The sequence below is a fragment of the Plodia interpunctella genome, chromosome Z (assembly GCF_027563975.2).
Source record: "Plodia interpunctella isolate USDA-ARS_2022_Savannah chromosome Z, ilPloInte3.2, whole genome shotgun sequence".
NCBI classification, from domain to species: Eukaryota; Metazoa; Arthropoda; class Insecta; order Lepidoptera; family Pyralidae; genus Plodia; species Plodia interpunctella.
The window spans coordinates 11650536-11678181 of record NC_071324.2 but is presented as its reverse complement, the minus strand read 5'-3'; the positions used below and the strand labels follow the sequence as shown (position 1 = coordinate 11678181).

Here is a 27646-nt window from a genome sequence, read left to right as displayed (position 1 = left end):
GCATCGTATCATTCCGCGGCGGACCGGCGCACGCGCAACATGGCGCGCCGTGCGCTACTCACGTTACTCCTATACTTCACAATCGCCCACGCTCAAATACTAACGCCGCCATACGTCAACTTAGCTCAAGGGAAAAAAATCACGGCCACTGCGACATGCGGAGACGAAGGGCAAGAGTTGTATTGCAAGCTGGGAGGAGCCAACACTGGCGAAGATGAACACGTGATCCAAGGACAGGTGAATTTTTTGTTTTTATCTGCGATTTTGGGTGGATGAGCCTGTTTTTAATCGACGACGGCCTAAACGAGGATAAACCTGGCAGAAAAATTGTGTGTTCATGTACGTTTTACTGTTAAGAACAAATTATCTTTGTCATAGAATTAGTTAATTTCTATGCGATTGCGAAAAAAAACATACAACCTAAATACCGGTGGAGGTATCTATAAAGTAATTAGTATTGCTTTGCTTGTCTGTCTGACTATGTTAAAAATACGTCCCATTTTTAACATAGTCATTGAGATCAAATAGTACAGAATTTATAAATCTAAGTGTAGTGTGTTTAGTAATCTAAGTAAGTGTATATTTGATCTATAAATTTATAGATCAAATATACACTATTTCAACGAGACCCGTCCAATAGTTCTTAGTTCTTTCGTCAAAGATATACATTACAATATCATATAAACATTCTCCAAATTTTTACGAATTATTTGGACATTGGATATACATCCTATTATATATAATACTAGCGGCCCGTCCCGGCTTCGTTCGGGTACAACCATAACAAATTATACATCAAAACCTGAATCAATCTATTTAAAAATACTCGCATCAAAATCCGTCGCTTAGTTTTAGTGATCTAAGCATTCAGGGACAGACAGCGGGAAGCAACTTTGTTTTAAACCATGTAGTGATAAACTATTATTGGGATATTTAACCATATGGTTAACAAACAAATAATGTGCATGTTAGTTTCGTGACGTGTAACGACATCTTTATTAAATACACACCTCGCAACAACCACCTACTTCCATTTAGGCATAACATCGGGCCTGAGAAATCGTGGGTATTTATAAAGATAAAAATTAGTCGTATCCGCTTCATAAAGATGCTGCAACTTAGGTTCCATCTCAAGTTGTAGTAATAAACTATTGTTTTGTTGAATCATACTGATTACTGTAAACCTTCCCCAAGAATCACGCTGCCTATAGGTGATAACCGCATGAAAATCCGTACTGTAGCTTTTGTTGTTTATCGCCAATAGACAGCCACGGCAGTGGACTTATGTGTGGACCCTGCTTTGCTCTTATTTGCTTACGAGGAGATAGGTACTAGGTATAGGTAGGTCTTTCTTTTCGAATGAGTTATTACTATCACTGGTGTCAAATTTTATTCAAGTCGGCGTTTGCCATGACTGACGACTGCTTACCGATATCTTGTGGCAAATAGTCGTATCACACTATTGAACTTAAATTAGCAACCAGTGTACAGGTTTCCTAATTATGTTTTCTTCACCGGAAACATGTGGTAGCCAATGAAAACCACATATACATGATAGATTTTCAGTTAAAGTTTCTTTGAAACTTATCTCGGACACCATTCTCTCACAATTTCTAGCATTAAGGAAACTTAGTTCTTTACTTTTAAGGATAATACTTCTAGTAACAATTGTGCGAGATGAATAAAGATATAAAGACAAAGATTGGTGTATAAAATCATGTGGCATGAGTAGGATTCGAACCTAATTGGGACCTATCGAACTCAGGCGAACAGTCTCACTCGCTAGCCTTGTTAAGCTATAGAAGTTAAAGTAATTTTATTTTTTTACTTCTTTTAAATTTGCGTTTTGTCATGTTTTCTCAGGAATATGCATATTATTCAATTACAAGCTTTCAAACAATGAACTGAAACTTAGTCACTGCTTTAGATGCGAATTCATTACACTATTATTTGTTGATCGAGTTTTGGAACAGAAAACTGATTACAGTGCAATGCTATTTTAGTTTTTAATATAGTTTTCATCGGTGTGCAGTGTGCACTGCAGTTGTCTCTTTATGAATGGATGCGATATGCAACGCAAACAAAACATTTTATACAAACATCTTGTTTTCAAAATTAATTATCTCAGGTTTAAGAATGTTATATATAAATATTAATTATAGAGTAATGTAAATGCATTTTATTAACCCCCAACGACTAGGGAGTTATAAGTTTACCGTGTCTGTGTATCTGTTTGTCCGACCGTGGTATCGTAGCAGCCAAACGGATGAACCGATTTTGATCTAGTATTTTTTTATTTGAAGATAATGTAATCGAGATTGTTCTCAGCTATGTTTGCAATGGAAATCATCAACTCTTTTCTAGTTGACATGAGGTTGCAAGCAATATCCACGTGTCAGTTTAGAAACACAGAGGTGGCGGGGTTTCTTTATAATTTCAAATTTAACTTTTGATTATGGACTAATAAAATTGTAATTATCCTAAAATAAACTAAATTAAAAGTAACAAGAATATAATAAGTACATAATTTATATGGTGCGTACTCTCTAAATATATATAATATTCTATGGATCGGTGAAGCAAACATCGCTTCAAGTTGTTTTGCTGGCTGTAGAGATCAATACGGCACCGGATCTCCGACTCTCAAAAGATGAGCCTTATTTCCCGATACAGGATACTCGAACAGAAACGGCTTTGAAACTACAACTTTATATATATGTTTGACTATAACGGCTTAATTATATATAACAGGTTTAAACTACATTACACATTATAAAAGAAATTCTCTATCTCTCACGTCTGTCTGTCTGATTGGTGTGATTCCCGCGGAGGGTATGTGTAAATTATGATGATTTTATAATTTATATATCTACTTATAATTTTTATTTACTCTCCCCTATATCCGTATGTATGTACCTATATAATATATTTATATACTTTTATATTTTAGGTTACACTGAATCGTGTTTCAATATTGATATTATAACATGATATTCCGTGTCAATCTCAACCTTGACGTTGGCAAAATCATGGTTATGCGGCCATGAAACTTAAAAAAAAATGATGGCTTTACCCGAGCAAAGCCCCGACAGACCGCTAGTAGATATTATAAATCGATCGTCCAGAATTCCGGTAGTCCAGTAGTTTAAGTTTATCGCGTTCATACAGACAGACAGGCGCGACAAAGGAGGACTTCTTTTCACAATATGTAAGGATACGAATTTCTGGAACTAAAATATTTTGTTAAAAACGTTTACCCACTTTTACGAACACGTGAGTTTTCATTGTGAAATGAAATTATTCCGGGAATGAAAAGTAGCCAAGTACACAATTATCCAATGTATGAGAAATTTCGAAGATAGGTTAAGTTGACGACCGAACCGAACACTGAACCGAGAGGTCCCGGGTTCGATCCCCGGTCGGGTCATGATGGAAAATGATCTTTTTCTCATTGGCCCGTGTCTTGGATGTTTATCTATATATGTATTTGTTATAAAATATAGTAGCGTTGAGTTAGCATCCCATAACACAAGTCTCGAACTTACTTTGAGGCTAGCTCAATCTGTGTGATTTGTCCTAATATAAAAATTTAAAAAATATATATATATAAAGCGTGAGGACGTAAAAAACAAACTTACTTACTCATTTATAATATTGGTTGGGTTTCCTGGCAACTCCCTAGTTATCATCAGATTCATATCATAGCCACAAGCCACTGCTATCATGCCTCTCTTTTTGGTTTGCTCCCATCAAAACTTTCATCAAAAACGTGGAAGTGGAATTCAAACCTCTTTTTAATTTAAGCGTTTTCCCGGTTTCTTCCTCAGCAGTGACAGTTGGGGCCCAAGATCCGGTTTTTTGACATTTTTCTTACATATTCCGCTTTCTTTCGAAACACCACTCACCAACTATGGGATCTATCGATCTCGAATTGGCCCTACTACCGCATCAATTTCCACAATTTATAATTAATAAATAAATAATTATATTACACAAATAACACAGATTGAGCTTGAGACTTGTGTTATGGGATAATACTAACTCAACGATACTATACTTTATAACAAATACATATATAGATAAAATCCAAGACCCGGGCCAATCAGAAAATGATATTTTTCCATCATGACCCGACCGGGGATCGAACCCGGGACCTCTCGGTTCAGAGGCAAGCACTTTACCACTGCGCCACCGAGGTCGTCAATAAGAATGCTAACAAGGTTTCGTAACGGGAGCCATCGGCCGCTTATCACCCAGGATAGAGATAGCTTATCATTGAGGCCGTTATCAGGTCGGGAGCCGAGATGACTCGTGTCAACCAAATTCCAGCTATTTTGAACAATAGCCCGTAGTAAATAATTAAGTAGTCATTATCTACATTCTCGCTGTCATTCTCGCGTGTTCTCGGCTGTATTCCAGGCTGTGAGGTCGCTTCGAACTCAAGGTGTAAGCGGTGTGTCCCATTAATTCTAAGGAATATGGAGTAATACTTAGGTCTAACAGAGAAAAATAATTGATTAAATGGATTTTTTTTCTCAGTTCGGCCCATTACGTAAAAAACATGAACAATACAATATAGTTATTACAAACAAACAAATGTACATATATACTATATACTCCGGTTATTGCTGTCATTATTGTTGTAGATATTAGCTTTATCAGCGGATGCTGATAATGTCCAGCATTCTTTTATCAATGTAACAGTGGATGCTGTACTGATGCTGACATTAAAAAATCTTATAAAATATTCTATTAAAATCTAATAAATATGGTATTATTTTAAATTTACTCTCACATAATTGTACATCTAAATTATTCTATGATCTTGTGAAATATACTCCAAGACCCCGCGTAGGTACTACTTAAAGAACAAAATGACAATACAAAGCAATACTAATGTCAAGTTGACCTAATGTTCTTCACAAAGCACAAAATAAATGTCAACACTACGTCCTGAGATTTCAACAACGATTTAGGAAATCCTTTGTTGGAAAACATTTTGTTGGAACAATTTTATTTTTATTGCAATCGTTGCTGTTGATGTGCATGTTTTATATTCACAAAAAACTCGGACATGGTCATCTGTCTGTTAACACGAAATTATGCTTAAGAATGTTCAACGATCGGTCATGTAAAATCTAACAAAAGTAATCTAAAAATCGTAATAAATATTACCTTGACTTGGCTCGGTTTACCTAAAGATTTACTTAAACAGACTTGGCTAGATTTTTCCCAGAATGTTTTTGATGGGATCGGATTTATCGGTAATACTTGAAATCTGCCAGTGAGATTGAGAAAATACAGGAATAGTGAATCGAAATCGACTAAAAGCAGAAATACACACATGTGAATAATAGTTATATAGATATATATAGGGTCATCAACATGTTTAAATACTAAGCGGCCGTTGATGAGGCCTTATCATTTGTATTACAGTAATAGACGTGTACCATATTATTGACCCTTTTATCAGTTGGCTTCTATATTGCTGTTAGTTAAATAAATCTATTTTCTATAACAATTTGTTCGCCGCGAACTTACACCACGCGAATATAATTTTTTGATGAGTTTTTACAAAATTGTGAATATTTCAAAAACGACTTAACCGATTTTGTTGCCCAACAATTTTAAAAATTCTATTAACATATCCTACATATCTTTTAAATTTCATTAATAATAATGTATTTATTTAATACAATTTTGGTTTACGTAATGGTTGAGATCCTGTTGAAAGAACGAAAAAGGACACAAAAGATTCTACTCTTTTACTAGGTCGTGGTATTTTTGTTGATTGATTGTCTGCAATAGAATTTTATTCAAAGAAGTATTATTGAGTAAATTTGTCTTATACCTTACTTGTTTACCACGAAATAAGTGAGCCAACAGAACCAAAATATCCATCGGCCTACGACAACCTTAAAGACCATACCTTTTTTGCTGGTCCTACTATCCTGCTAATATTGTAAACGAGAAAGTTTTTGAGGATGTATGTTTGTTACTCTTTCACGCGAAATCGACTGGAAATTTGATACACGGCTACCTGGAATAACACATGGGTATTTTTTATCCCGAAATCCCCACGAGTTATATATCAAAATTGAGCTTGAACAACAGCAGAACTAAAATTGTCTATAATTTTTTTGAAAGACTACAGTGGAATAAAAATAAAATTTATCTTTCTATTGCTGAGTGCTGAGTCTCAGACATGTAATACCAAGTATTACATGACTGAGACTCTCAGACTTAGAGTCGAGAGCATTACGTAGAATGAAACACAACAAAGAATTTCTTGGAAATGCTATTGCGGTTTTGTCATCTCACTTCACACAATAGCTAAAATGTAAATAAATATATTAAAAAATCTGATGTCTATGAATAGGTACTAAAATACACGGTCATAATAATTAAATGAAATGCTTTAGACACTTCAAGCACCATATAAAAAAAAATACTGAATTTAACAACGCGCTACTGGCCATTTATAAAAAAAAAAGTGAAAAATAGAACAGGCTGGGGAAAATATGACAGATGATATGGCGGGCGGGTTATGTTCGTTCATATATTATTATTTAATGTAATTACTATTTAGTGTGAGTATTTATTGTAAAAGTTTTAATGTATTTTTAACTCAGTGCTTATATTATTGTGAATGAAGTACAATGTTTTTTATTAACATTAACATATTATAAACATTTTTATTTACTTTTTAACTTATCATTGGCTTAACCGTATTTTATTTCACCTAAAAATATCCACAAGCCGTTATTTTAACATATATTTATAAGCAAAAGACATTGTACCTTTTATTTGAGACTACTTTGAGTCAAATAAAATAGCCTTTTTAGTGAACTTAGTTCATTTTTGAGCTTGGGCCACAAACTCATTTGGCACACACTGAATGCTTGATTCATAATATTCCAATCCCTATAAATAAAAACTCTAATTTTAATTAGTATATTGATAGATACAATTCCAATGAACGTGATTTCCCTCTACCTACTTATTCCGTGGGAGAGAACGTGGTGCCGGCTTCTATAAATTAAAATTCCCGGTATGATACTTAACTGTCTGTTAATTATATTTTTCTCTGAAACACTAATACAAAATTAAATAGACACTATTTGATAGAGCTTCGTGCTTCTCTTCGTTCAACACCCACAACAGAACTTCGGAAAATGATTGGAACTATTGATGTTTGGAAAATAAATATATTGGACATCCGCAAAAAAAAAGTTGTAACTTATTTTTCTGGACTACGTTTAGGTTCATTGATTGCTCACTCATTTAAATCAGTTAAAGGTTTTCAGTAAGTATGCAGTTATTATTACAAAAAAAAATTAATATGATGAACCCGCTTAAATGAAACAAATTTAACTAAGCGTATTCTTCAATCTTTAACTAACGTAATTCTTTAACCCTACTTTCGCCATACGATGAATTAGGAAATAATTACCATGTATTGAAAATATAATAATACTGTTAATAAATAAGGTCCAGCCGATAAACTCTCATTCTTATGTGCTAATGGACCACACAGGACTTCACTGTTCGCTTAAATCAATGATTCAAGCTGATATTACAATTATGTTTTCACGGTGATGACCGAAAAGATATTAAATGAAAAAAGAAACATTAAAGTTTGGTTATATCAATCAAATGTGCGGTGCGCAGGTTAAAGTTTACATCAAAGGTATGTGGTGTGGGTGCGACCCACCCTAAAAGTTTTAAACGGCAAAAATCAATTCGAACCATAGATCACAAAAACAAAATCACACAAAAAAGAAAACGAAAATTATTCTAACACGTTATTATGTTTCAATAAGTCTGTTTTCTTCGATATTCTCGGGTAAGTTCGTCGAATTTGCAGACACATGGCGGCCAAATGCAAACAATCTCTTGTCTTGGTTTTTTTTTTCTCAAATTTGGTCAAAAGTATGAATGGGCACTTCCTTTGCGTCCCGTGGCGTGGTGATTTCATGGTCGCTCTTTGATAATATTGTTTCAATTTATTTGTTGTAGGTTCAGTCACTTGCACACAAATAGATTCTATTTTGGAAAAAAATCCTTTTTTTAGTTTTAATGTCGTTTCTATAAAACGTTAACTCTATGTTCGATTCCGCTACATAACGCTACTGTACTGTTTCGGTTGCTTGGCTATTACATAGAGTTAAGATTTTTTGTTTTGAGTTTTTTTTTTTAAACTACGAATCACGAAAAGTCATAGAATAAAAGTTGCTTGTTTTGATGTATCCAAGTAGTATTTAGGATGTTATGCGTTTGATACAATTAACCCTGTATATTTTTGACTCCCATTTCGATAGTTTCTAGGAATAATACTGAATTGTACGTAATAAATAACATGCAGAAGTTTCAATGTCGTGAATAGACACGAATTGATTATTAGTCAAATACGTAAAATTTACTGGACGGATTTTGACAAAGTCCAAACACTAAAATATAAACTAAAGTAGCACGTAGGCAGTAGTTAGGGTAAAAAATATGGGATACCTAGAAATTTTACCCAATCTTCTTACGATTGGGTAGCCCCGTAGATAATTTTGTTCTATACTTCAAAAGTATTGTCCATATTTTTGCATTTCAATCATTTTCATTTATTCCGTGCTTAATTACTTACATAAAACATAAAAAATATGACCTATATTGTAACATAACACAATTATAACATAAGACGAATTAAATTCCAACCTAAAAAGTAATGGAATATCGTTAATTTGTGATTAATATATAATATTTGTATCAAATTTCGGCTGCAATAAATTTAACACATTGATATTAATTTACATACTACGACACAGAGTAAATACTGATGCGGAGCTGATGTTGATAGTGTACCAGAGGCAAAATAAATAATTTGAATTGAGATAAGTAGGTAATTAATATATAACAGGAAATTTATATAATATACGTGAGGAATCCTGCACACTCGTTGATTATTGATTTGTGTGTGAAATGGAGCAAACCACTCCATTAATAGTGCCAAGAAAGTTGTTGTGTTTCATTCCACGTCCTACCACCACAACCCTCATAACCACAACCCTCAGCCATAAGGAAATACGACTATGAAATTGTTCACCTAATTCACTCATATCAGACCTCGCCGCCCGAAAAGGCTTACTAATCGATATATAATCAACACGATATTCCCCCAGATCTGCGACATTTGCGATGCGACGAGCGACACCAAGAAGCACCCGCCTGAGTACGCTGTGGACGGCATGGAGACGTGGTGGCAGAGCCCTCCACTTTCACGCGGCATGAAATATAATGAGGTCAACCTCACCATCGATCTGGGCCAGGTGAGATTTTAGATAGATAGATAGATAGATAGATAAAACATTTATTTGTAAACATTTAGTTGTTAAAATAAACAACACAATACACAACCAGACTAAAAACACAAAATAAAACACAGTATTCACAAAGCACAATTGAAGAGCAAGTGTACTGTGTTGCAGCAATACAAAAAGGACCAATTCTATGCGTAACACCAAGTAAAAACTGATTGTAATCAGGTAAAAAGTTACGGGTAATCACCCAAATAAACGCCCGAGTCTGGGTTATAACCCACTAGATTTTGGCAGCGGCTTCGTCCGCTTGAGTTTCTCACGGAAAATGTACTGTTTCCGTAATGAAAAATAACCAATGTCTTGAAATGAAAATTATCAAAAAGATTGGTTGAGGAGATAAAGCGTAAAGAGTTACGAATAAACAAAGAAACTTACTTTCGCATTTATAATATTAGCTTAATCTAAGAATATTCGTGGGAAAGTACGGATGGGATTGAAACCCTCAATAAAATGGGTGATTCAATCCATAAATAAAAAGGTTTAAACTAGATTTTGAGATTACCCATATCTTATTGTATGACATCTTCACGTTGTCGCTAGGAAGCCTTTCGCCGCATATTTTGAAGTTTGCACAGATAAATAAGTAGGTAGGTACCTGTAGAAACCACCCAGTAAGCTCTAATTAAGTTGGTAAAAAAATGTTGTAAATGTTTTGTGTTGATCTTACAATATTTAATTCAATTTAACTTTAGTTAATTTAATACAGAGATTTTAGTTGTATTTTCATTCCTATGTTAATTATGCGTTACTAAATATAATCAAAACTTGTTAAGAATATTCATTTTTCAAGACTCAGCGGTGTTTTTCATTAACTTTAATTAATAAGTAAATTAAGTTGCTAAATCGCTTTCATAGTACCTACCTAATGCTTCCGGCCTTTTAGGCTCGTGGCCAGAAAGCAATACACTTGATAGGCTATGTTATTACCTAGGTCTTATTTTTTGAATTGTAGTTCCTAAGTTTAGGTTGTTTACACCCGAGTGATTAATAAATAAAACCTTTAACTGAAACTTTAATACATATTGTCACTCATTGTATTGCATAGGCAGTAAAATGTTTAATTATAGACATCTAAAAGCAAAAGTCCCATGTGTCCATGCGTGGCGTTGCATTCGGGACATGTCCCGAAATAGCAAGGTTATGCCGCACTGGAAGGTCGATGACCCGCGTTACTTCACCGACGCGCCGCTGCTGTGCCGACATCAAATTAATTATAGACAAGCATTTCAGCACTGCATTTTCAGGTCTCGAACTGATGAATATCAACTTTCAGGAAATTACCTTGCATTTTTGGGGTGCTATTTTAAAATTATTTTTATTCGTGCAACAGCAATTTAAATTGTTTACTTTCTTGTGAGTCGACTCTTGCGTTCTTTGTAAGGACCAATCCCTAGCTAGTACCAAAGCATTGTCTATGGCGCTCAATAAGGCTCAATGGCGTTTGAGCAATTGAAGAGACATACAGAGAAGCGCCATATGAGCAGCCAGTACCTTAGAATTTGGTACTCTTGCGCGAAAGACACGAGCGCGCAATACAATTGCGCGAAAAGTAAATTAACCACCTTTTTGCCTTTCACCCATGGGTCTTGCTCGTAACTGTCTTTCGCACATGGGTCTTTCGTGCAAATAATTTCACGCGAGGGTCCTAAAATGGAGGCTCTCCATCAATTAAGAGAATTAAGATTTAGATGCAATAGGGCGAAATGAAAAACATTCATCTCATATGACATTTAAACTTAGCACAATGTTCTTGACTTAACCAACACATTCATAAAGCTAATTATACATATAATATAGATCAAAATATATCTTACTACCTACCGCATATCAAGATATGACACATAACATGAGTACATCAATATGTACTCTTATTATGTAAATACCTCTACCTATGTAATGCTGATGATATGAAATGCTGGCTGTTCTGGTGCTGCTATGCGAAACTTACGATCCTATGACATCGGTACTATGCGAAATTTGATACCTATATAGTGAGCATAGTCTAGATTTTCATTGCCTGCGCGACTTGCAACATGTATACACTTTGCGCCTTGCGAATGACTTTTATTTATCAAACTCTATTTCAGTGGAATTTTCGAAATAGAAACACTTTTTTTACAAGCTTTTATTATTATCTTTCAATGTATGTTCGGGTGAAATCTTGTAACTCGATTTTGAAGCAGATATCTTAACTGGCTGAGCTGAAATCTTGTACACACGTTAAGCAATGCATGATGAGCATTATATAAAGCACGACCTTATGGTGTAGGTACGGCTCCCGACGAGGGAACACTTCAACGTTTTACTAGACGAACATGATTATTATGTCTGTTAGAAATAAGTAGGTATTATTGCAATAAGATTTCTCTGACAACTTTGAAAACTTTTGCGAAAATTGTCACTTTTGTAATAAATCTTTTTTTATGTATTCATATCATATGTGTCGCTCCATAGGTAAAGGTGCCGTATAGTGGTATTTCTGGTTAGATACACATTTTTCTGTAATCTGCTACCCTAATAAACATACCAAAGAACGGTCCGTTTGCGTCGAGAAAGTATGTACTTGCTTTACTGTACTAGAATGACATTGTTGCTGCCCAAATCAGTGCGCGATGTTTTTGTTTATATCCGAGGTGACAGCTTTATACTTACGCTACTGCTAATATGTCGTTGTCCAGGGTCCCTTTACTCACGAACCGACACAGTATCAACGGACGTAGGTACCTATATACACAAAATTTTATCAAACCGCTTAGCCTAACTTCTTGGAATCATCTTCTATATAGGTATACAAAGACTACTCTTCCGTCTCCGAATTACTCACAGAAATTTCGACGAGTATGAGTGTGTTCAATTTAAAAATAGCACCCCATTTAATTTCATAGCAAATTTTTTCAGTAGATACTATGTAAATTCCGAGCGAGATTCGCCGATAACTGAAACATGAATATTTCGAATATTCTGTCTATGAAACAATATCCGTTTTAATTTTTACACGATAGCGCAAAAAAGAGAAGCTTTAACGAAGGCGTGTTTTTTAAATTCTTGTTTTAACTTAGTTTTAGTTTATCTGTATAGCATAGCTTTTTGAAATATTCCTAAACATCGATATATAGACTACTGGATACGGCTCATGGATTTTCTTGCGAGCAAAAATAAACGCGATCTGTTACGTTTCGGTTCGGTAGTTGACAACACACAAGACATTGTAGTTGTAATTAAATACCTATTAAGTAAATATTTTGACTAAGATTTTAGGTATATTGATTGGTGTTTGTTTTTAATTCTTGGAAAGGAATGTTTGTTGCCCACGACTACAATATTATGCTGGAAATGACAAGGAAATTAAATTGCATTTGATTTTTATATAGGTATGTGTCTACGAAGTTTACACGTTCGCGGACGCACTACTACTATAGCAGCAATAATATTTAAACTCCTTTTAACCGACTTCTACGAAACGGTTGGGGCGTACATACTTATATTTTTTATGTATTTATTTCTCATCGGGCGTCGGCAAAAGTGTTAAGAGCAGTCGTAGTCGCGGGCAACAGCTAGTATAGAATAAAATAAGACCATTATGTTTTTCTTGAAACTGTCTAATTTAAAACTTCATTAGCTAACGGCAAGAAATGTTATCATCACTCTCATTGCGCGTGTTAGTTTGCTGTTACGTCATTGCGTAACTGGCCACGATCGCAGCGGCTCAAACATTGCTGGTTCATAAAATGAGCTTTATATCAACGCAATGTAAAACCAGCAATGTACTTCATTAACACGACTACGATGGCCGACAGTGTATCTATCTATATGTATGTACACTACTGACATAAGGCACATTACACACCGGACGCAATGGGCGGTACTGAACACAGATAATAAAAACTTTATGTGCCAAAGGGCGAGGTCACACGATTAAACGTTACTATTGAAAATAGATTTATGTTTTATGTCCAATAAAATGTATGTAATTTTATTTAATCAGGTGCCGCAACAGAGCTAACGCAAATATATTAAGCTACTAACTATTTACGTGATCCTAGATGTGCCAACATCTAGACTTTGTCACGGAGTAACTTAGACCCTGATTTCTTTGTACATGTATAGTGTACTAGATGTAATTGTATACTTTGTAATTGTATAGTGTATTAGATGCGCCCTGAGGCATCGCTCCCGTGGGAATTTCGGGAGAAAAAATACCTTATGTGTTATTCCAGGTTATATTGTACCCGTGTACCTCGGTCAAGAGATTTTGTGTGAAACAGACATACATGCATACATACACAAATCCTCACAAGCTTTCGCATTTATAATATTAGTTGGATATGTCTTAATGTCATTCGAGCCCCTAATAAATTATCATGGGAGCGAAGACCCGGGGCGCAGCTAGTTCCGAATATAACAAAAAAAATATTCATATCCAAACCAATATTAACTATGCGATAGAAAGTTTGTTTGTTACCACTTCACACTCTATCTACTCAACCAATCTACTAGAAATTTTACATACATCTAGTTTGAAGTGTGGAGAAGGATATTGGTACTCATCCAGGAAATTACTGACTCCGCTGAAAATAAAATCGATTAATTAAACTAACATTATGTGTTTTTTATCATATCGTCCCGTTTCGACACGAAGCAGGTTTCAACTAATCTTTTCCTCCAACAGGAGTTCCATGTGGCGTATGTGTTCGTCCGGATGGGCATATCCCCGAGACCAGGTCTCTGGGCGCTGGAGAAGTCCACAGATTACGGCAAGACCTTCAAGCCTTGGCAATATTTCTCCGATTCCCAATAGTAAGTATAAAGAAACTTCCTCCCAAGAACTGCGAGGTTGCCCACCTACCAACACTGAAAATGAAATTGTTTCCAAAATGTTCTTTTACATCCAATAATTCATTGAAATCGTCTTGACTTTAGCAAAATAAACTTTGATAATCTCAACGAGACAACAGAATTATCTAACAATTTTTTCTCCCAATAGTAAGTGTAAAGGAACTTCCAAGAAATGATTTTCCCTTGAGATTATTACCATGGAGTTCATCAAAAGGTCGTAAAAATATTCAATCAACAACGCGCGTGTGACCACGCATGCAGACATCCAGTCTGTCCGTGATCACTTCCCATTAGGTGGGCCGAATACCTGTTTGTTTTCTCAGTAGTATAAAAAAAACTCTCTTTCGTTTGAGTTTTTTCCGGGTTACTCCCTCACACGTTCAGCGTCGGCCCAGGGTCCGTTTTCCCACTTTTTCTTCTCCACTTTTCTTATCCACTATACTTACATGGCCTTCGACATCCATATTAATCTGATCAGTACCTGTAATTTCTATAGTTTAGTATTAACAGAAAATCATTAAATCGCGCGGAGCTTTTCTAAATCTATGCTTAAAAACGTGTATGACGTAGCTGTCAGAGTGACGTCAATATTTCACAATCAAAAAGCACGCATTTCTGATAAATAAAGTACAAGTAGTAAAAAACTATAAAAGTACAACGAGAACTAACAAATAAATGACGCTTTTTTGGTCGACTTGGCGGGGGCACCGCCGTGCCCCCAGATAAAAGTGACATTCCACTATTGTGTGCAGACCAAATATGGAATACCTACCTAATTGGGTACAATTTTGTTTAATTATTAATGCAATGGCATATTTTTAGTGACTGCAAACTGTACTTTGGCGAGGAGAGCCTGCAGCCGATCACACGAGACGACTCTGTCATCTGCAGCACGGAATATTCCAGAATCGTGCCCTTGGAAGGGGGAGAGGTATGTATATAGTCGTTTCTTTCATCCTTTTGCAGCTAAGAACAATGCTAATTCCAGAATTCAACGCTAAGGGTGTTAGTGTTATGTGAAAGGAATCGTTATTCAAACAAAATTTTGACGTTCGAAACGGGCGCATGCGCGGCACAACATCAGCGCCTTTCGCAACGGATTCACTGGCTCCCATTCGATGAATAAAGCTATTAAGTGTGTGTAAAACAAACAAAATATTACATTCGAAGTAGCAATTGGTAGAACTCAATAGCACAATGGCACGCGCCCGATGTGCGTGGCTAGTTTCACAATTGATCGGGGTCTTGGGATGAAAAATGTATTATCTCAACCTCCTTCGAATGGCATATGATTCGTAATTGTTTCTAGATCCCCATATCTTTACTGAACTCACGACCATCGGCGAACAAGTACTTCAACTCGTCAGTGTTACAAGAATGGACGCGCGCCACCAACGTGCGCCTGCGCTTCATGCGGACCAAGAACATGTTGGGACATCTCATGTCCGTCGCGAGGCAAGACCCCACTGTGACACGAAGGGTGCGTACATTTATTATTTATTTTTTACAAAATATATATATTATTTAATTAGAAACATCTGGACGTATACCGATATCTGCTTGCATCCAATCTATTGTTGGTTGACTGAAACAGATTTCTAAATGGTATATGTCCGCCAATGTCCTAGCTTGGTGACCTATAACTACAATTAATGTTGACCAATCGCTTCCAGTACTTCTACAGTATAAAAGACATCAGTATCGGTGGTCGGTGCATGTGCAACGGCCACGCAGACAATTGTGACCCGGAGAACCCTCCGACCGAGAGCAATATCCTCGTCTGCCGCTGTCAGCACAACACGTGCGGCCCGCAGTGCGCGCAGTGCTGTCCAGGGTTCGAACAGAAGAAATGGAGGATCTCCCAGAATTGGGACAAGTTTGAGTGCGAACGTGAGTGTTTTTGTATAGTGACTTTAAAAATAAGAAATCTTTCTTGTTTGAGTTGTTAATGACTACAGAAGTTCCAGAACTCAAATCGAATTACCCGGTTCTTGAGAAATGATATAGATGTAAACACTTAAAGGTGGATGTGAGCATATTCCAGCAGATATCACAGTTTTGCGATTCCGTAAAATTCGAAAGTCACATCACTCACACTTGGCAAATCATTTTCACTTGCCTGGCCTTGACCTTTATCTAGACAAGACATGAGATTAGCAATGTTGCATCTTTCATGATGACACTTCAATACATAGTATGAAACAAAGTAGCTTCCTGCGGTCTGTCTTTCTATTTAAACTTAGATCTTTAGGACTAACAAGCGGATTTTGATGTGAGTTTTTTTAATAAAAAAAAGTGATTCAAGAGGAAGGTTTCAATAGTGTACAATTTATTATGGTTTTATCCCAGAGAAGCCAAGTCTAGTCGCTAGTATACTATATTTAGCTATATTATTATGTAGTATTTAATTATTGTGGATTAGTGTCACATGTTTCTTTAAATGGCGTCAAAATAGGATGATATGCTATTTATAGCATTGACACGTACATTATTACAGCTTGCAACTGCCACAACCACTCGACGGAGTGCGTTTACGATCCAGAAGTAGACGAGAAGCGGCTGTCCCTGGACATCCACGGGAGGTACGAAGGCGGTGGCGTTTGCAAGAATTGCCAGCACAACACAGAAGGCACCAACTGCAACAAGTGTCGGCCAACGTTCTACCGGCCGTGGAACAAGAAGTGGGGCGAAATCGATGTGTGCCAGCGTGAGTTTCTATAATCAAACACAGCTAGACAAATTGTTTTCTTAATCTTCTGAAGGCCTGCTACGAACATATAATCACGTAGCACGCTACTAACGTCCACATGCTGTCTCCTTTTCCCATATAGTGTAAAAAAAACGGATTTATGTTTCATGGTACACCCCGATGATTTAAAAATGTTTTGAAACATAAGGTACCTACCTACTTAAACGTTATTAGATATATACGCCATTAAAGAAATTGATTTTTGTGTAAGATAATACAGAAACACTTTTAAATAAAATCAAAGATGTTTTCTATCAGGATTCTGCCAAATTGCCAATCTGCGCGTGCGCACCTTTTATATAATTTTCTGATGTATTTGTCAGCATTTGTAAGTAAGTAATCAATGATAGTTGACTGTGTATAATAAGATAAAATTAAAAATTAAAACTAAAATAATAAATACTAAATTAATTTAAATAAGTAATTGACACTAAATCGCCGTCGTCGTGCGGCAAAGTTCCCAAGAAGGCTGGCGACATTTCCCCTTTGTATGGCCAAACTCAAACGTTAGCCAAAATAGTCACCAGCCCTAAAGGGTTTTTGCATCCGCAACCCAAGGTCCCAGGGTCTCTATAGCAAAAGGTGTAAATATATATAGCTCTCCCAGAGATATTTATGCCTTTTGCCGGACTCTATCGCCGACGCAGCCGCGCCAGCCTTACAGGCAGTCGCTGCTACGTGGGATGGAGCTAATGTCGGATACATTAGCGCACGTCGCATCCCACACCAACGACCGCCCATTTTCCACGGAATGAGTGTCATGCCGTCAGGTCTCTTACCGTCATCTCTTGAAATGCCAGTAAGCTCTAGGACTACTGGCACGCCGGCACTGGTAAGAGCGCGACGGATGACGTCATTCAGTGTAGCATGGCGTGAGATGCGGCCTGCACTACGACGACAAGCCAAACCGTGGTGACCCAAGTGGTCGACATCTTCCCCACAACGACAGCGATGTGGTTCATTAGTTCATATAATTGTTTTTGACATATGGAAATAAGCCAGATTTGGTTTAACGGATTACCCTATTGCAGCGTGCCAATGTGATCTGCACTTTTCCACCGGCAACTGTGCTGAGGAGACAGGCACGTGTGAATGCCGCAAGGAGTTCCAGTCGCCGAGCTGCGACTCCTGCGCATATGGATACTTCGACTACCCCGACTGCAAGCCCTGCACGTGCAACCTCAACGGTACTGAAGGCAATAACTGCACTCCTGTTGGCGGCTTGGTAAGAGATTACATTTCAAAATGACTTGATTTAGAATTATGATTGTCGGGTCAATATTTTTGTCATTCTGTAGTTCTTCAAAATGTTTCTTCAAAAACAAGGTTATTTGCATCTTATATGAGAAAAACTTTTATACTAAAATTTTACAACGCGTTACGCAAGAAAAAGTTAACGCCATTTTATCTTCCGTTCCAAAAATTAAAAAAAAATGTTTTAGCTTCTATTTACTTAATAGAAGCTAAAACATTTTTTTTAGATCCGTAATTATTTTTCTTTAATATCTCCTATGTACAAACATAGCTCACTTACAGTTTAACTGTTTGTATACATATATGTATAGTTGTATAAAAGACTAGATGCTGCCCGGGGCTTCGCGTTTATATATAGAGCTTATAGCATTTTAGATAATGTATCTTTGTAATGGTGAAAGAATTTTTGAAATCAATTCGGTAGTGTCTGAGATTACCCGCGTCAAACATACAAACTGACAAACGCTTACGCTTCTTAGGCAAAGAAAATGTTTGTATTGTTATTTGTAATTAATAAACGCAAAATCTACTGACAGATTTTAATTTAATTTCGCTCAGTTATTGGCTAAACATAGCGAACACAGGAGGGCTAATGAGATATATGTTGACATACTCGTAGTAACAGGTTAATTGGCTGTGTTGCTTGCGCATCGCCTGTGAGGAAATTGCCCATATCTGTCCCTTGATTCATTTATGTCCTTCGCTCCCAGAGCAGCCTGAGATTGATCATACTTACGTTTATCTCATCTCTATTTTTAACCCCCGATGCAAAAAGAGGGATGTTATAAGTAACGTGACTGTATGTCTGTGGCTTCGTAGCTCCCAAACGGATGAACCAATTTTCGTTTAGTTTTTTTTTGTGTCATAGATTAATTTTATCCCGAGTGTCCTTAGCCATGTTTCATGAATATCTGTTCAGCCGTTCAAGAGTTGTAGCAAATAAATATCAAAGGTCGGGAGTTTTTTTTAATTTGTCTAACGAATAAACTTGTAATCAATGCTTTACAGTGTCCATGCAAATTCAACTTCGCTGGTAAATCTTGTGAGATATGCGCAGACGGTTACTATTCAACCGAATGTAAAAGTAAGTATTTTTGATTCTTGTATTGCAAAATAGTTAATAATAGGGTTTAAATTTTAGTATAAGATATATTGTGTGAAGACAATGTATATAAATGCATTCACCTAATGAAACATGATAATCAAATGTCACTATTATTGATCGATTTCATTCAGAGGCTTCGGCCCCGTAGGAATTTCGGAATAAGAAATATTCTATATGTAATTCCAGATATATTCTAACCGTGTACCACATTTCATAACAATCCGTCCAATAGATTTTGCGCGAAAGAGTAACAAATATGCATATTGCATCCTCACAAACTTTCGCATTTTTCGCATTTATAAGTAGGGTCAGTAGGAAGCAGGATTTTGTAGATATTTTTGTTCTTATCAATGTTTACTTAATTGAAACGATTTTTCACTCCAACATTTGTGACAAAGACTCCATATACCTACCTATATACACATAGAAATACATCTAATTTTTCTTAGATACTTAGATAGATAAAATCTTTATTTGTTACTTGATGGCGACTACCCTGTATTATTGTGAAACGCTCGATAATTTACGGACGAATAAACTCAAATAGCATAGACGGCGGTAATGGAGGCGGGCGCGTCCTTGCCGTGATATTAAAAGTCGTCATGATATTTAAAATTAATACCGTGTCTTCGTTCCGTGTACTTTAAAGCGGAAGCCTTAAAAACCCTATGTTTACAATTAGATATGATCCCGATATATTTTGGAGGTCGTCTTTTTAGTTCTGTGGAATCTATTAGATATTAACTTAATATAATTGAATGCTGGTTGATTTGATTAAAATGTGACACCCGCCACTTTTATATCGTTTCGTGATTGCAAATGCTAGCTTTAAGTGAAATCTAATTAAATAAAATAAATTCTTTAATCATTTGTCCCTCTCTGAGCGTATTCTCGATTACTTCCGCAGTCGTTGCGCGTCGGAACCCAGGGACAGCTTTCCTACTTTTTCGTCTCCACTGCGCACTGTCACAAGTATTCCAAATTGTCAGACCATTGGCACGCATTTCATCCTGGACGACTTCAAGCCAGCACTTTTTGGTTTTCCCCATCTAGCAGGAACGACGTAGTCAGACATTCGTGTGTTGTATAGTGCTGTTAGACCATTTAAATATAAATTCTGTATATTATGTGTATCTGTCAACAACAGCCGCCTATCAACCGCTAGTTAAGTATTGATAGATATGAGCGGAGGACGCTACCGAATAAGGCCATGCGTAAACGCATTGAAGGCCCTTGTTACATTGTTTGTTTTTTTTTTCCAGACTGCGAGTGCAACTCCATCGGGTCTGTCTCGCAGGTGTGCGACAAGGACACCGGCAACTGCACCTGCAAGAGCAAGTACAGTGGCCGCACGTGCAACCAATGCGAAGCGGGGTACTTCAACTATCCTACTTGCAAACGTAAGTACCTATCATACTCCAATTATTCATCGGTACATACAATAATTTATTTAATTACTAGCTGTGCTCTGAGGCTTCTCTAGCTTAGGAATTTCGGGGAAGCACTATTCTAGATTTACTATTCTATTATATTCTACCCGTGTAGTACAAAATTTTGTAGTCGTCGAAATTCATTCGATTGAGTATCAAACGCCGTCACATACATCCAATTTTTTATCTTTATATAGAACAAGTTACGCCCTGAGGCTCCCATGGGAATTTCGGGATAAAAGAAAAGTACCCTACGTATTATTCCAGGTTATATTCTACACGTTTGGTACACTTCATAACAATCCGTTTAGTATATAGATTTTGCGGAAGGTTCATACTGTGTTTTTATCATATCGAAAAACTTATTTCGCTATTTTCATAGTACGATATTTTATTCCAACGATGCTTTGTCAATGCGATGTTATGTTAGTTCGATAAACTTTGGTAAGCACTACAAACCTAACACACATACAAACTTTCGCTTTATAATTATATAATATTAGTAGTATAGGATAGAAAACAAATATACCTACAATAATACAGTTAAGTTATTAATATTTAATTTCGTAGAATGTAATTGCGACATTAGTGGCACGGAGGCCGCCATTTGCGATGACGTCACAGGGCAGTGCATCTGCAAAGTCGGCTTCGGGGGCGCCCGCTGCGACCAGTGCATCTCTGGGTAAGCGTGTTAATCAATAAATAAATACATATATATTAGGACAAATCACACAGATTAAGCTGGCCCCAAATTAAGTTCGAGACCTGTGTTATGGGCTACTAACTCAACAATACTATATTTTATAACGAATACATATATAGATAAACATTCAAGATCCGGTCCAATCAGAAAAAGATCATTTTCCATCATGACCCGACCGGGGATCGAACCCGGGACGTCTCCTGTGTTCGTTCGCCTGTGTCCGCTTGTCCTACAAGAGTTAATTATCCACGTCGCTTTATTTTCCATAATTTATTATTCGCGCTCAGGATCGGCTCCCAACGAGGGAATTCCTCAACGGTTTACTGCGCCGATATGACTTTTCTCCGAGGGCAATAAAATGTTGTAGATTGTTTTATATAAACACCTAACAGAACTACTTTATTGTTTTGGGCCACAACATTTTTCCTAATTAAATTCAACACATATAATGTTTTGCGGAATCAGGAGCCAGTTATTATTAAGCTGACTTCGCAAAAGACGTTTTTGATAATTTTTCGTTAATACATTATATAAGCATCAATATGTTCGCTAATAGCATGAACATAATCAAAGTCCTATTCTCGTAGATACTACATGGAGGTCAGAGGTCGCGAACGGCAGTGTGTTCCCTGCAACTGTTCCCCCACCGGTTCCACATCCACAAGTTGTTCCGCAGACGGAAAGTGCAACTGCCTGGTCAGCTTTGGGGGGAAACAGTGCGCTCAATGTTCACCTGGATACTACAAATATCCTGAATGTTTACGTAAGTTGTTAAAATCGTCTTGATTAATTCAATCTAATTTTTAATAGTATAATGATCAATATCACTATACTATTTAAGATTAGATTAGTGATATTGTTACACAGTGATATTGATTAAATAGTATAGCGATCAATATCACTATACTATTTAAGATATAACTAAGACTATAACCAATATTTATATTACAATTAAGTAATATAAATTGGATTTATGGTTTGCTCCATGGGAAGATCGGGATAGTAAACGTATGTTACGAAATAATATTACCTTTCTAACGGTGAAAGAAATTTAATAATTGGTTGAGTAGTTCTGACGATTATCTCTACACACAAATTTACACTTATGATTGTTTTGTTAAGTTAGGTAGATTGGTAACACATTTAGTTTAGCTGACACTATGTTAAAAATAATACTTGGAGAAGCACTTACTTATAAATCTTATCTGCACGATATGTGTCTCATTCCATTAATCGTATTCGATAGTACAATTACTTGGTTCGATAATTAAATTAAACAATGTACTATTTGTGTACTGCTCCATTTTGTTTTTAAATGTTTTTTATACACTACTCAGTAGGCATGAACCACTTTTTTTTATTTTATGATTATATTCCAATCTGACAATAAAATCTTCCCCCAGCTTGTAACTGCGACGTGTCCGGTTCGCTCGGGTCTACATGTGACGACATAGGCCTCTGTCACTGCAAACAGAACTTCGACGGCAACAAGTGCGACAAATGCAAGCCACAATTTTACAACTACCCCGTTTGCGAGGAATGCAACTGCGACCCGAGGGGTGTCATCCCCCAATTTGCTGGTAATTACAAAATTGCTACCACTCTTTATTCCGTATTTCCTTTTGCGGGTCTACTGAAATATTTAGTTACTTTGTACTTAGTATTAATACATAATTATATTGTCTGTTCTTTTTTCTTATTCATAACGAAAATAGTAAAAATAAAAACTTGTTTTTTGTGATGGTCCCAGTACAGGCCCTTGTGAAACTCCAGATGAAATCCTTAGCGCTCAATTATTCTTTTCAGGTTGTGGTTCTGTACCCGAAGGAGAACTCTGTCTTTGTAAGGAATATGCTCACGGTCGTATTTGTAATGACTGCAAACCTCTGTTCTGGAACTTGCAAGAGTATAATCCAGTCGGATGCGAAAGTAAGTTCAATATTTACTTTTTTCTAAAAAATTATACATCGCATTGTCGATCGCGTTTGCGTCCCTGAGGAAAAATTATACAAAAATTGTAGATAAAATGCTGAATACTATTTTGAGTGTAATAGACACTTAATGAAATTAGTGTTTTCTTTCTCTAGTAATATTAGTTATTAATAAATTTATCGAGATATTTAGCGAGTTCATCAAGTCCAAGCTGTGACGAGTTCGCTAATCTTATAAATTCATTTGTTGAAGATGTATTCCTACCTAATATTGTTCTCAAATACGTTTTAATTAACAAAAAAAAATGTTTTTAAGGGCGTATTTGCATAGCTCAATGCAGTAGGTACATTGTATCTCCGTCGTGTCATTTTGTTGTTTTCTATAAGGTTTGACACTGACATGTACGTCGAAACTTCATACAATGTCTGCGTTCTCCTACATTGATCCGTTTACCAATGTCAACATAAGGACCAAGGGCCCACATGGTGGACGTCCCAGCACAATAGAGCAATGGGAGCATACTCTTAAGTCGTAATCGTGATGTGGCATTTAGCCTCGCGACTTTTACCTATGTCTGCCCCTTAAGGGATAACGACCTGATGCTGCATCATTGACACAGAATGTAGTTGCAACGTATCCGGGACCCTCGGCGGTCTGGGAGCGTGCGACACTAAGAGCGGACAGTGCGTGTGCAAGATGAATGTGGGCGAGCGGCAGTGTGATCAGTGCCGCGACGGCTTCTACCAGCTCCAGTCGGACAACGTGTTCGGTTGCACTGGTAAGTTCTTTTGTTGTATAATGTTTGACCTTAACATACCTTCTATAATTATTTATTTATCTGTTAGTGGTATATACTATTTGATTGTGATAAAATCAACGTCTTTGCACTCTCACTGAATCCAAATTTAAATTCGTTTATTTTGTGAACATAGGTAAAATATGTTGACATGTATTGCAAAATGTACTAAGTGCAATAATATCCTTGAGTATGACCATTTTCGTTGCTACAGCATACAATTGTTAATACTGCGATTTATTATAAGTATGGTTTTCAGTTCGTGCGTTTTGTAATAGTCGTATAAACGATTTATATAATTTATTAAGTTGTCTATTAGTTTTTAACTTGGGATACAAAACTATGTAATGGTGTTTATCTAAGTAAACCATTACATAGTTTTGTATAGGTTTTATACAGGTAAAGTTGGATGTCCAACGGGACATCCAACATTAGACAAAATGTGGTTAAGTGTATGTGGGGTAAGTCTATTCCCTAAAGGGATATCCATACTAATATTATAAAGAGGAAACAATTGCATGTTTGTTTGTAATGAACAAAGTAAAAAATTACTAGGCCGATTTTGGTGAAATTTGACACAGAGATATGGGCGAAACCTTCAGAAGTGACATAGGCTATTATTATTATTGTTATGTATTTTATATTTTTATTATGGTTATACCCGAGCGAAGCCGGGGCGAGCCGATAGTCTTTAGATATTTCGAAAGCAAACACATACGAGCAACAAATTTTTCCATAGAATGCGACTGCGATCCCGGTGGTTCCATCGACAACATCTGCGACAAGTGGACTGGCCAGTGTCGCTGCCACTCTAGGGTCGAAGGGCGGCGTTGTGACCGACCAATCAGAGCTCACTACTTCCCAACCCTCCACCAATTCCAGTACGAAGTAGAAGAAGGTCTAACGCGTTCTGGACCAGTGAGGTACAGGAACAATGAAGCAGTCTTCCCTGGATACTCGTGGAAGGGATACGTCGTTTTTTCTGTTTTACAGGTAAATATAATTTTTTCAATGGAGCCGCCTCATGACTGGTTTCGTGGTCATTATGTAGAATTAAATACACTGGAACTTCTGTCTTGCCTATGTCAGCTAAAGTGAAAAAAGCTATTCCGCAAAAAAAATAACATAAAGTTACAGTTTTACATTTGTTATGTATAAACTAGGTGTCTATTTTTGGCTCATGCCGAAAAGGATCCCAAATCAGTTTTGTGCCGTGACTAAAAGCCACAGCGCTGATTTTCAGCTGGTATAATTAAAAACCAAGTAAAATTATATATATACAGGCTACTGGTATCATAAACTTCAAAAGGCGCATAAAGTACATAGAGACTAACATCTTTTGTTCTACGACTTTTGTCTAAATGTAATAAATTCAAAAAATAAACCTTTTTTTAGTTTCAATGTCGTTTTGCCGTCCGCTATATAACGCTATTGCACTGTCTCGTGTTGCTTGGCTATTACATAGAGTTAATATGTGTAGAATCGCAAATTAGATTGTATTTTTTTATATGAAAAAAGAAACTATGAATAACGAAAAGTCGTAGAATAAAAGTTGCTTGTTTTGATGTAGGTACTTGGGCCTAGTTGCCTGCATATAAAAAATGTATGTATGACTTATACAAGATTGTGGTTGCAGTGGGTAGGTAACAATAATCGTATCTACACAATTAGTTTTTTTAAGAGTGCCGATTTCCTCACGATGTTTTCCATCGCCGTATACAATTGGTGCCACATTAGTATACAAATATGTTGATGGCCTTCTGGTTTACTAGTCATGTCAGCAGAGTAAGAAATAAAGAAATCAAAAGAGTACATTCTCGTACAGTCAACAACGCATCAACCTACCCAAATTCATTGCAAAGTCTCCATTATAACCGCGCCATAGAGGTTCATGCGTAGTAACTTGATGTGCTGTTTACTGTACATGGCAATAACTGTAAACATACTCCAGCATATGAAATATCCATTTGTCAGCAAATTGAAATCGTGTGTAATTTCCAGAACGAAGTTATCAACATTGTACATATACTCTCGAAATCTTCACTATATCGGATGGTGATCAAGTATGCAAACACTCTCAAAGATCCCGTCATTGCTTCGGTCATCATCACGCCCGAAAATATCAACGATATTCAACAAAAGTAAGTTTTATTGACAAAGTTTTTTTTTAATATTTATTGTTTGTTGACACTTGAACGGCATATAATCTATATGCTATTTGTGATTAGGTTCAGCGTACTCCTGAAGCCAACAACGGAGCCCCAGCTGGTGACGGTGGCGGGGGAGAAGGGCTTGGCACCGTCGCCCTTCGTCATGAACCCCGGAAACTGGACTGTCACCATCAAAACCACCAAGGAAGTCATGATTGTGAGTATGTCCTTAACGTACAGGGTGACTTGTTATACTTATATTTTAATACGCCGACCGTACAGCACGGACAGCACTAATGGTGAGCCGCGTAACACCAGCGTCTTCCGAATTGGTGAACCGATCATCCAGAGAAGTCCCAACGCGACTCCTGTTGAAGTCATCATTTTCAACGGTACCAATCTTTGTTGTTATAGTATGAACAACATTAGACACGGTGACTTTTTATACATTGGCAATATTTTGTCAACATGCTCAGTCCATGATTCTGAACAACTTTTAGTATGGGAGTAACTCGGAAATCGCGAACAAAAATCAGCTGTTACATACAAAATTAAATATCTAAATTGTGGTAACTGTTTTTTTTTCGCGATTTAAAGGTTACTTGCACACGAAAAATAATTCTGTACCATCGACTGAGCATTGATATAAAAAATAATACCATATGTATAAGAAATCACCTCTCATTATAGAAATTTCCTCTCAATTTTGTTTGAAATATGTTTCCCGTGGGATTAGGCAGAGACTAGGGATTTCCATTTGCCACGATCGTGACAAATAATACATTATTTATTATATTCAGTCCATATTGATATTGATGACCTCGGTGACGCAGTAGTAAAGTGCTTGCCTCTGAACCGTGAGGTCCCGGGTGCGATCTCCGATCGGGCCATGCTGGAAAATTATCTTTTTCTGATTGGCCCGGGTCTTGGATGTTTATCTATATATGTATTTGTTATAAAATATAGTATTGTTGAATTGGTATCCAATAACACAAGTCTCAAACTTACTTTGGGGCTAGCTCAATGTATGTGATTTGTCCTAATATATTTATTTATTTATATTACAAGCAAATAATATTATGCACAAGTTGGTCCCTTAGTCACGTTTTCACCGCTAAACTGCTAGGCTGATTTTAATTACATTTGGAATAGAAAATTACTTTAATTCAATCGTATACGAGCGTGTGAAGCTGCTTGCAACAGCTAGTATTCTATAAACTATAGTACCGATAAATTAACTAATTAATTATCTTAACACTCATTCTATGTATGTATTTATTAAGGAAACAGCTTTTCACAATTAATGTAAATATTTTCATATTA

At 36.5% G+C, this 27646-nt stretch overlaps 1 protein-coding gene across 1 annotated transcript in view; it reads left to right on the top strand.

Moving 5' to 3' along the window:
* The window catches only part of LanA (Laminin A), a 56034-nt gene continuing 28388 nt past the window's right edge, over positions 1-27646 (top strand). Inside the window, exons 1-18 of the mRNA XM_053767667.2 lie at positions 1-237; positions 9171-9317; positions 14038-14165; positions 15027-15135; positions 15514-15684; positions 15878-16094; positions 16702-16911; positions 17985-18178; positions 19216-19291; positions 20575-20712; positions 21313-21424; positions 22033-22208; positions 22849-23025; positions 23252-23374; positions 23997-24155; positions 24913-25166; positions 26175-26314; positions 26402-26540. Coding sequence (XP_053623642.1) covers positions 40-237; positions 9171-9317; positions 14038-14165; positions 15027-15135; positions 15514-15684; positions 15878-16094; positions 16702-16911; positions 17985-18178; positions 19216-19291; positions 20575-20712; positions 21313-21424; positions 22033-22208; positions 22849-23025; positions 23252-23374; positions 23997-24155; positions 24913-25166; positions 26175-26314; positions 26402-26540 — 2868 coding nt within the window. The 5' untranslated portion in view covers positions 1-39. The remainder of the gene's footprint in view (positions 238-9170; positions 9318-14037; positions 14166-15026; positions 15136-15513; positions 15685-15877; positions 16095-16701; positions 16912-17984; positions 18179-19215; positions 19292-20574; positions 20713-21312; positions 21425-22032; positions 22209-22848; positions 23026-23251; positions 23375-23996; positions 24156-24912; positions 25167-26174; positions 26315-26401; positions 26541-27646) is intronic.